Genomic DNA, 11,089 nt, shown 5'->3' on the forward strand with positions numbered 1-11,089 from the left:
AATTATACAATTTAGCTGCCATTGGTTGGTTCAAACATCACAGCTGTTAAAAAAAGGTTCCAAAAGGGGGTTTCGCAGCAAAAAATAAAAGTTCTTTATTGGCATTGATGGTGGAACCTTTCCAATTGCTCAAAAGGTTCTTTATAGTAGAATAAGGTTCTTTAGATTATTAAAATGTTCGTCACATTAAGAAGTTTTTTTCCCCCGAACTGATCACTGAAAGGTTCTTTGGGGAACCAGAAACGGTTCCTCTGGCATCAATGCTAAAACTACCCTTTTGGAACCTTGTTTATAAGAGTGTAGAAGAATTTTTTCGGTTCCCCAATGAACCTTTCAGTGAACAGTTCTTAAAATAACCATTTTTCTTAACCCTTAAACAGGCAAGAGTGGGAAAATGATCAGCAAATCATTTACGTAAAACATATCCAAAGGAATTTTTGAAATGTTTGATATAGTTTGGATTTTTATCTCTAGGATATCTTGCCCTTGGTATATAAAAAAAGCCAAAGTCATCAATATTTCTATAATTTATTTGATGCAAAAAAAATGTAATGGCAAAATATATTGCATGTATGACATGTCTAAGTGTCTTAAAATTAATTTATACACATTTTTACACTGCTGAACTGTCTCATCTTCAACCTCAGGTGTGGGCAACCCTAGCCCTTGGGGCCCACTGTCCTGTAGAGTTTAGATCCATCCCTAATCCATCTTATAATGTAAATTATGATACAACATATCATTTTCTAGGTAATCCTAAAGACTTTGCTAGATTTCACAGGTGTTTGATCAGGGTTAGAGCTAAACTCTGCAGGACGGTAGCCCTCCAGGAGCAGGGTTGGAGTTGGACACCCCTGTTCGAGCATAAAATGAGCTGTGTGAAACACTGCAAGAAAATATCTAGTTAAAAATGCAAAGATGAAGTTAATTTACCCCCAGTTTCACAGACAAGGCTTAAACTAGTCCCAGACTAAAATGCATGTTTGAGCTGTTTCAACTGAAAGCAACTTGCACTGACATATCTTAAAATAGATCAGTGCCATTGTTTTGTCTCAAGATGCACACTAGTAAAGTGTTTTTCTATAAGGCACATTTAAAAAGCTTCTTAAATGCCCTAAATTGAACTACGGCTTAATCCTGGCTTAATCTAAGCCCTGTCTGTGAAACCGGGCCTAAGCTAAATAATATCATGTTTTACATGTGAATATTAACATTTGCACAATTTCTACAGAATGTCCAGCACTATAGGCTTTAGGTCAGACTGACAAAACGAGCACAGAAAATTTGAATCAAGTCATGTGACCCATATACTCCTAACAGACTCAACTATGATATTGATAACAGAATTGTAGGAAAAATTATCATGCCTCCTACAAGAGATTAAAGAGTGTGTATCATGTTGTGCATGTTGCCTTTGTTAAGGGTTAATGTGGGAAACATTTTGGCAATCTAAAGAACATTTTTGCCTTATAAAGTACCTTTAGTGGTTCCATGGATGTTAAAATTTCTTCAAGGAACCAGTGATGCCCAAAAAGAACCTTTATTTTTAAAAGTGTACACTACAGTTTCCATATTAAGCTTCACATTTCTTTGCTTAGTAATCTAAAGTTGAAATCACCTGGAACATCAGCAGAGGAAGTCAGTGTTTGCTGTGGCGATGTCTTATCTTCTGATCTACAACTCTTTGTTGGGACGCCAGCCCTTTTTTCCATTCGTATTTCTTTTTTTTAATGAGATTATTCCATAAAATGAGTAAAGTAGATCAATGTCCGGCCTACATTGCTGGTAGAATCCATACTAGACGAAGAGCAGTGAGGTTAAAATGTAATAAACCAACCACTATGCTCATTTTAATGCAATTATTAAAATGATTTCAATTGTCCAGTGTAATAGTGTAATCCACTTAACATCCACTCTGAATTAAGTGATGTGCTGCACTGAACAAAATAAATGTTCAGGATATTCATCATCATAAAATTAATTAAGACATGCTTATCTATATACAATGGAGTCCAAATTGTCTCATTGACAAATTCACATTTAAAATGTGGCTTTAAAAAAGTTGGTATTAACTGTAAATCTGACAATGCCATATGTGTTACACTTTAGAGAGAACGAAATCTGTATCTGTGTGTGTTCAGGAAAATCAGCCATAAATGCATGTAATGTGGACTGACAGAGAATTAATTAGTGCAGTGTCTTCTTATGAACTCACCTTGAGTTTGACAAATGTGATCTTGAAAATGCTGTTTTTGACATTTTTGACATTGACAGCTTTGCCTCTATTGTGTGCTCTATTTGTGATTCAGTCCACTCTCTGTATACATGTAAACACTGTTCCAAGGTGGTTCAGTGGTTGTTCAAGGGTGCATGTGTGTGTGGGTGGTGGCTCTTCATGCACCTCTATGCACTCATACATATGCAAAGAGGTGTATTAATCATTGTCACTTCACTTCTAGAAACTTCCTTCCAATTTTCTTATCTTTTTAAATCATCGCCTGCATGTGCATGTGTTTATATGGTGTGTATGGTATTGGTGTGATGTGGTTCCTCGTAGTAAACATATAGTATTGGGCATTCACACAACTCACTCACACAAGCTCTTTACTTTTAATTCTATAATTATTAATCTTGGTCAGAGTTCATACGTCCTGTCTCGTACATATGTTCTGTTATCAGCATTATAGTTTAAGTAAAAGTTTAAGTGAAGTCTCTCTATTGCTTTAATATTAGCACAGCACTCGAATGCCATAAACAAGAGTTTGTCCTCCAGCATGATTTCAGAATGAAAGAGCATCTTGTGCTTCAATGGAAGCAAGAGTCTGACCTTTCTTACAAAGCAGTTCATTGTGACGGTCAGTGAAGTTCAAATGTGCTTCTTAAAAATATCGCTTACTCAATTTTCCTCTCCTTAAAATGTGCTAATTTCCATGAGGAAAATGGGGGACGGGGAAATCTTTTTCAAACTTTTGGACCCCATAGCCTATTTTTTTTCTCCATATGAATTTGCCCTTTTTCTTGTATTTGTTCTGACTGCTGTTTAATTGGCTTTTTTTTTATTCATTCCAAATAATTTACACTGTTATACATTTTAACCCAACTGAAAACTAATTACTGCCTTAAGGTAGAATCAAAGTGGTGTTTATGTGACATCCTGCACTGACCGTTTAGTTGCACTTTTTGTTCCATTTTTAAATGAATTATCAAAGAAGTGACAGAAACGATTATGACAATTAATAGACAGAAGGAACTATTTATTTATGGCAAACATTTTCAGTCACACGGGCATATGTTCATCCATCTGCATGTAGGTACTGTCTAAAAATAACAGCAGGATCAGCATCCTTAAAAAAAAAAAGCCTTTGGGCATCCTAGAGCCGTTTCCCCACTTCTACGCATTGAACGCGGATCTTGCGTCATGCGTTTTTACATCACTCCCTTTCAACCTGTCCTGTTCTTACAGCGGCTTTTACGTCTCGTTACGCAGCCCTATTGTAAAGTGATTCCCACCCCGATTTCCTGAGCTGCACGACCCTGTTACGTCATTGGAGGTTCTGTTTGTGATTTGTTCTTGGCGACTGTGGGCGGGACCTGGGCGCTCCGCTGGATATATTACGCGGGGCACCTTGGAGAGAGCCGGGTACGGCTCCATGTCACGGTGGGCATAGTGCTCCGGGAAAGGGGTGTAGTTTAGCAAAGAAGGCAAGAAAGGAAACACGAGGGAATTCTCTGCTCAAGGAGACAAACACAACCTTACAGTACATAATGCCTTCTCAAAATAAAGATGATGGAGGATGGAAGAACTTTGTATGGAATTCGGAGAAGAAGGAATTTCTGGGGCGCACCGGTTCTAGTTGGTGTAAGTATAGATCTAATATCGGCAGTATCGCTGTATTTCAGCACGTTGGACAGCGCTGTGATGCCTGTCATCGCCGTTTCTATAGCAGCAGGTACAGATAGACTGGCAGTCTGGTCACGATGCAACCTGTTTGATTTGACTTTGCAGCAAATGTCTCACGGACTATCATATATCTATATACGGACTCAACGCACGATTTGCCGTGTTAACGGGTGTATTTTGAGAGCTCAAATCATTCTTGAACACGTAGGTTCATTTGTTGGTGTTTTTCTGTCTCCCACCTGTTTCGTTGAGACCCCGCGGTCTCTAGACAGGCTTGATGTGTTTTTCGTTTTTCCACATAAATAGAAAGATGCATGAATGTATAATGAATGCTGTGCATGAATTCGACGCTGATGGAGGAGCAAAAGGTCAACAAAGGACAGCATCAGATTTTTTTACCAGTTCGATTTTTGCTGCTTAATGCTTAGATGAAATCTAATAATATTATTTTCCTCCTCAAAAATGAATAATCAAACAAATGACGAGAAGGCTAAAGTCTTGTATTTGTATAAAAGCTGGTTGTTTCTTCTCTGTGCTTGCCATGATATCAATCAGCGTGTCATTTAATTAGCATACTTGTCATTATTAATGTGATTCACATATAAAGGGTTAAAAATGCATCATTGTTCAAGGTGACTCAAGGTGAAAGGCCTAGTATTTGGGGTCTGACTGATTCATCTAAGGTTGCACTGAACATTGACGTCATGTATTTGAGGCAGCAACAGTTTCTAATTGATAGACTCCATTGCTTCAGTTTTACAAATGTGGCTTACCTAATATAATTTCAGCTCACAATACCTTGAATGTGTGTAGCCAGTTATGTGTGGACATAAAATCCATGCTAGAGCTATTAGGTGTAAGAAGTTCCTAGAGATGGATGCCCAAAATGAGTCGTGCTTTAGCAAAGCAATGCACCTTGTAGATGTCAGTGTATCTCCTAGGATTTCTGATGGCCGTTGCATCATCTAGTACGTTGACATTCGCTGAGCTTTAGTCCAGGTGACCCTCTGACATTGCTTTATGCACCACTGGAAACCAAACAGACCTTGTGCCCTTGCTTAACTGCGCATGAGCAATTGAAATTGAGTTTAGCACTGGTATGATTTATACAGTCTAATCATTGGGTCTGATTCAAATCTGCATTATCTGAAGAGGCTGTCCGTGAATTCTTTTGGGATAAAAGTGGACAGACTGGTTTGACTGGTCTGGGAAGAACTTAAGATATGACCCTACTGGTTTTACTGGACTGTGATGCCCCTACACATTGTTGATGCTTGAGACATTGAGATTACTCATCATATCCTGTCATGCTGGCACCTCTATATTTTCTGGGGACAGACTGAGGACATTTGTATTGCTGGTATGGTGTCAGCAGTTTCGCTTGTTTAATGTAGCATCAGTGAGCTTCCTGGGATCAGTCATTTTCAATAATAATCTTTCATTAATGTATGAATTTAGTAAATATAGGTTGTATATGTATACATAAGTTCTAGTGATAATGACTTTAGCTAGTAAACATTTTTGGAATTGGACACTTGCTTTATTACATTGCAATTTTCAACCATTGATTAAGGTATAAAAAATGATCAAAAACCAAAAGCATTTTTATAACAAAAAAGTGTCAGTAACAACATCAGAATCGCCACTCAAAATGTCTCGCTCTCATCCGCATGCTGAAATATGTTCTCGTCTATCTCTCTCTTCACAGCAAAAATCTTCCTCTTCTATCTCATCTTTTATGGCTGTCTGGCCGGGATCTTTATCGGCACCATCCAGGTTCTCCTCCTCACCCTGAACGATTACAAACCCACCTGGCAGGACAGAGTAGCTCCTCCAGGTAAACGCTGTCCCAACCTTTATATTTTTGTTAGATTTTAGGCTGAAGCTGAAGGATTATAAAAGGGTTTGTGAAGCCCTAGGGGTTCATGATGGAACTGCAAGGGGGCCAAATTAAATAAAAAGTCGAAAATTACAAACAAAAAGAATAATACTTTGGCTAAACATACAAATATGACACTCTACTAATTTTTCATTATAAAATAATGGCATTTTTTCAATTTATTATATTTGTTAGAAGACTTAATTATTTTGTTCTTTCACAAGTCAAAGTATTTTCTATTCCATCAGGAAGTTTAAAACAAATAAAATTCTGTCATCATTTACTCACCCTCAAGTTGTTCCAAACCTGTATGAATTTCTTTCTTTTGCTGAACACAAAAGAAGATAATGTCAGTAACCAAACAGTTGATGGGCCCCATTGACTTTCATAGAATGGAAAAACAAATACTTTAGAAGACAATGGGGCGCATCAACTGTTTGGATACCAACATTCTTCAAATATATCTTAAGCAGAAGAAAGAAATGCACACAGGTTTGGAACAACTTGTGGGTGAGTAAATGATGACAGAAATTTCATTTTTGGGTGAACTATCCCTTTAAGTGATTTTTTTTTAACAGATTTAGTTCAGTCCAATTTTTTTATTTATAATTTTTTAGTTACAGCCCAGAAAAACTATAATATGCTACTTGCATTTACTAGACAAATTTTCAAAAATGCAAGTGAAAAATGTATTGAACAAAAATATGAATGCACACATGCAAGATTTTTTTTTTTAAATTGGTTCATTTTCCTGGTAGAGAATTTTTTAAAAACCACAAAAAATATATTTTTGTTTTCATTAGCCTGCATAAAAGTTTAATGAGTTTCAAATTTGAAGTTCATAGAGTTTGAAAATCTGGATATAAAGTGTGATTCTGGTTCCCTTAGTTGATGAGGTTTGGGACACGTTGTTCCTTTTGCTGTCACAGTTCCTATTTAAAGTGAGCCTTGAAGGCTTGGATCAATCTGACAACATTTGGTGGGTTCAGGGAATAGATCAAGGGCTAAGAGGGGGGGTGGGCACTTTGATAATCCGTGTTCGTTTTACCTCACAGCATTTTACATGTTTTCTTGGTAAAACAGAAGGAGAGGTTAAGGGGAAACCGACTGAGAACTCCTACAGACACCTTTCAGATAACACACACTTTTAAGAGATACTGATGCCTCTCCTCTGCATGACTGATCAAGGGAAGGATCTAAATCTAATATATTATTTATTTATAACTAGCCATTGCTAGGAGCATTCGAGCTTTGAAAAATGTTTTCAGAAAATGCTTCCTTTTTCCATGTGGCTCTGTTAAGATCTGATTCGGTTTAAAATGCAAAAGCACTTCAGTTATCAAACAGATGCTCCATAAAGGCTTTGTCCATGTGCCGGATGCACCTGCATTTCACTAGTCTTTAACTATTGCTAATATTTTCCTGCATAATTTCATGTCGATAAAAAGGCAGTTATTTTGTGAACATATATCATTTTAAGAATTATAAAATGAAAAAAAGTATTGAATAATGCAGCATTATTTTGCTTATTCCATTAAAAAATAAAACACGTATGCATTTGTAAAATGAATTGCATCCTTAAATGTGATATTATTAGATGGACAGCCATGAAATTTGGAAAAATTCCTTTCTGATGTTTTTCGGATTTGCCCAATTATTGTAAAGGTATTTGTCAAACAAGAAATCGAATACTTCCCTATAGTATGCGAAAAACAGTACGCCAAAAGAGTAGTATGTCCGAATAAAAAGTAAAAGTGCGAAAAGTAACCGCATGACCTACTACTTCCACCGAGAATCTGAAGTATGCATTCGATGGACACTTTGCTATCCCATGAGGCCACGGGAGAGGATTTGTGAATGGAAGCGAAGCAACACAACTGACGCTGGAAGGTCACGTGACAGTAAAAACATGGCGGATGTAGTACGAAGTCCGAATTTCTTTAATTCTACCCAAATTCATAATATAGCCTATAACATACTTTTTTAACAGTTGCGAAATAAATATAAATCCAAATGTAGTATCTACTTAAACAGTATACGATTTCAGACGCAGCTAAATTCTTGTGTGAATCATTTAACATTTTGGGGAGGTTAAACAGCTGTTAGAGATTGCTAGACGGGAAATTATTCTGAGAAATGTATCAAAAAATGTGCCGAATTCCTCAGAATTGCCAATAATAAATGCTGATACTCCAAAGAATTCAGGACTGACAAGAGTCAAAGGTTTAAAAAGGGTAGACAAAGCTAGTCAAATGAGAGAACATTCCAAGGATGTACTGTCTGACAAATATGTCTCCTCCAAAATGAATGTAAATATGTCTGAATTTCATGTATTTTTGTTCATTTATCTGTGCACAGGGCTCAGTCACTTCCCGCGTTCAGACAAGGCGGAGCTGATCTTCTCTTCGGATGACGTGGAGACATACCTGAAATACACCAAAGTCATGAAAGATTTCCTAGGACCCTATGACATCGAAAACCAGCGGGACCAAATGAAGTTTGAGGACTGTGGAGGTATCAGATTACACATTTTTCTACTGTTACTTGAGTGCAAATGTTCTCTGGGCAGGATCGTTTTTTTTTTTTTAATTAGCCTACAACAAGCAAAATACATATTATGAATTATACCACACAATGTTGTAAAGCTTTAGCTTACATTTTCAATGAACATGTACCCGAAAATCTTTTACATGTACAATGACATATGTAGCCTTATAAGAATTATACAGTGCATGTGTTTCTGTTTTCACAGATCAACCACAGAATTACAAGAACAGAGCTGATTTCGAGAGTGACGTTGGTGTCAGGAAGGCATGCATGTTTTCAAAGTCTTGGCTAGGACCCTGCTCTGGCATCGAAGATCGTGATTTTGGATTCTCAGAGGGGAAGCCCTGCTTGATTGTCAAGCTCAACAGGATTGTGAACTTCAGACCCAAGGTTTGTTAAAAACATGCAACAATATTCACAAAATGTTTGCAAGATCTTGCTTTGGAATACTTTTTACCTACATATATTAGTTCTGGCAACTATGAATTAATTGATTAAAGGTTCATTTTTATAATATATAAGCAATATTTTTAGTTTACAGTATTATGTAAATGCTTATATAAACACATTTACATATTATGCATTATAACATATCAACTGACCCGTTTTATTTTATGTAGTTACTTTATAAATTACTTGAGTACTTATATGTTATTCTTCTTACAAATTACTTTAGGTGCAATTATTTTCCTGTAACTAACAATAAGCTATATTTTGTTACAGTATTTAATAATCTTTGTTAATGGTAGTTAATACAAATCCAGCTGTTCATTGTTTGTTCATGTTAGTTCACAGTAATGTTAATGTTAACAAATACAACATTTGATTTTAATAATGTATTAGTAAATGTTGAAATTAACATTAACTAAGATCAATAAATGCAGTAGAGACGTACTGTTCGTTCTTAGTTCATGTTAACTAAAGTTGTTACCTAATGTTAACTAATGAAACCTTATTGTAAAGTGTTAGCATTATTTTTCATTATTCATTTATTGATCATTTCATTGATAAAATTCATCATTGCAGAGAAGCATGTCGCATGTAAGATATAAAAGTCAGATCATTTTTATAAAACATTTTTTTTTTTTTTTTTTAGCCACTGGGGTCAAATGAAACCATTCCAGAGGAGGCGCATCCCAGAGTCCAGCCCAATGTGATTCCTATCCACTGCACAAACAAGGTGAGCGATCCTTTGGCCACTGCACTGAATACACGTGTTTCCTCTGGAAAACAGTCAAACTGTTGCTAACCGACGACGACATATATTCTCTTGCCTGCAGAAAGAGGAGGATGCAGGTAAGCTCGGCGAGGTGAGGTACTACGGTATCGGAGAAGGCTTCCCCCTTCAGTATTACCCCTACTACGGGAAAATCCTGCACCCTCACTACCTGCAGCCCCTGGTGGCCATCCAGTTCGTCAACATCACCTTGAACACGGACATCCGCGTGGAGTGCAAAGTGTACGGGGCAAACATTTATTACAACGATAAGGATCGCTACCAGGGACGATTCGATATTAAACTCGGTGTTCACAAATCATGACCTCTGAACAGAGTACCTCCTCTCTCTCCCTATTTTAAGGCAAACTAAGGCCCCTCTTCTGACTTGAGATACATAGGCACCAGAGAGAAGTTTCTCACCGGTCTTCCACAGCTGTTTAACCGAGGGGATGTTTTTTTGAATGTACAAGTGTCTCATGTCAGAAAGCGGCCTCCTTTTAGTTTAGGAGAGATTAATTAACAAAACAAACAAAAACAAAAAAATACAAAAAGCGAATAAAAGAATATTTAAAAACGCTAGTCTAAAACAACACACCATCTTACACATGTGGGACCTAACATTGTCTGTACTCTTTACTTCAAGCTTTCTGCTTTCAGTCTAGGGTTAGAACGTAAACGCCCGGAGGATTAGCCATAGCATAGAAAATGTATTCTACTACCGAATGAGAACAGTCCATGATCGAAGGGACATGTCGTTTTATTGTAAATTACATTTCCTCTACCGATGTAGCCAGCACTGTTTTGTCCCTCTTGTATTGTATTGCTACCTTGTGTGATTTCCCTATATTTAGAAAGTGCACAGTAGTTGTAGGTTGTTTTAAGCCACGCCATGTGTGTGATTCAGCTTCATTTGTCAAACGTGCCTACATATATGTATAGTTACTTAATGGAAATACACTGGCCTCTTAACATTGCCTTTCGGGGGTATTGATGTTCTATCTTTGCATCTTTTAGGTGTATTATAGGTGGGTAATAAACCTTTTTTCCCCTAAAATCAATTCAATGTATAGGGGGAAGATTGTACTTCTCTTTAATGATTCATTTTCACTGAATGTAGATGTTGCCTTTGGTTTTATGGTGTCATTCACGTGTGGAGGGACCCTAGCTTTGATTTTTTTTTTTTTTTTTTTAACAACTTTATGTTTTCTTCCTTGCCTTGTCATTCTTCTCATTATTGAAGCCGTCACACGGTGTGGTCGAATGTTTTAAATTTCACTATTTATTAAGTGGTGACCTTAAATATTCTGTTCTTGCACATGCTCATGTTCTGCAGAAACTCGTCATGAATGTTAATAATGCCAAAGCCATTAAAGTTATTTTAGATTCTATCAGAAGTAATGCAATACCCTGTCCATCGGGATGTTTTGTAGGTGTGCGCAATCAGTGTCAAACATCCGAAATGTCAAATTTCACGAGTCCCACAAGCTCTCATGTTTGAAACTAAACTGGAAAAGACTAACCAAAATAAAGATGAGACTCTAAA

General features: G+C 36.9%; 1 protein-coding gene across 1 annotated transcript; it reads left to right on the forward strand.

Moving 5' to 3' along the window:
* The first annotated feature begins 3,624 nt into the window (after nucleotides 1–3,624).
* On the forward strand, nucleotides 3,625–11,089 carry atp1b1b (ATPase Na+/K+ transporting subunit beta 1b). The gene is made up of 6 exons (XM_056264543.1): nucleotides 3,625–3,859; nucleotides 5,610–5,738; nucleotides 8,139–8,294; nucleotides 8,533–8,717; nucleotides 9,424–9,507; nucleotides 9,608–11,089. Exons 1-6 carry the CDS (start codon nucleotides 3,766–3,768, stop codon nucleotides 9,866–9,868), a joined length of 909 nt encoding a protein of 302 aa, XP_056120518.1. The 5' UTR covers nucleotides 3,625–3,765; the 3' UTR covers nucleotides 9,869–11,089.

The sequence above is a fragment of the Rhinichthys klamathensis genome, unplaced genomic scaffold, assembly GCF_029890125.1.
Source record: "Rhinichthys klamathensis goyatoka isolate OS25496 unplaced genomic scaffold, OSU_Roscu_1.1 h1tg000222l_1, whole genome shotgun sequence".
NCBI lineage: Eukaryota > Metazoa > Chordata > Actinopteri > Cypriniformes > Leuciscidae > Rhinichthys > Rhinichthys klamathensis.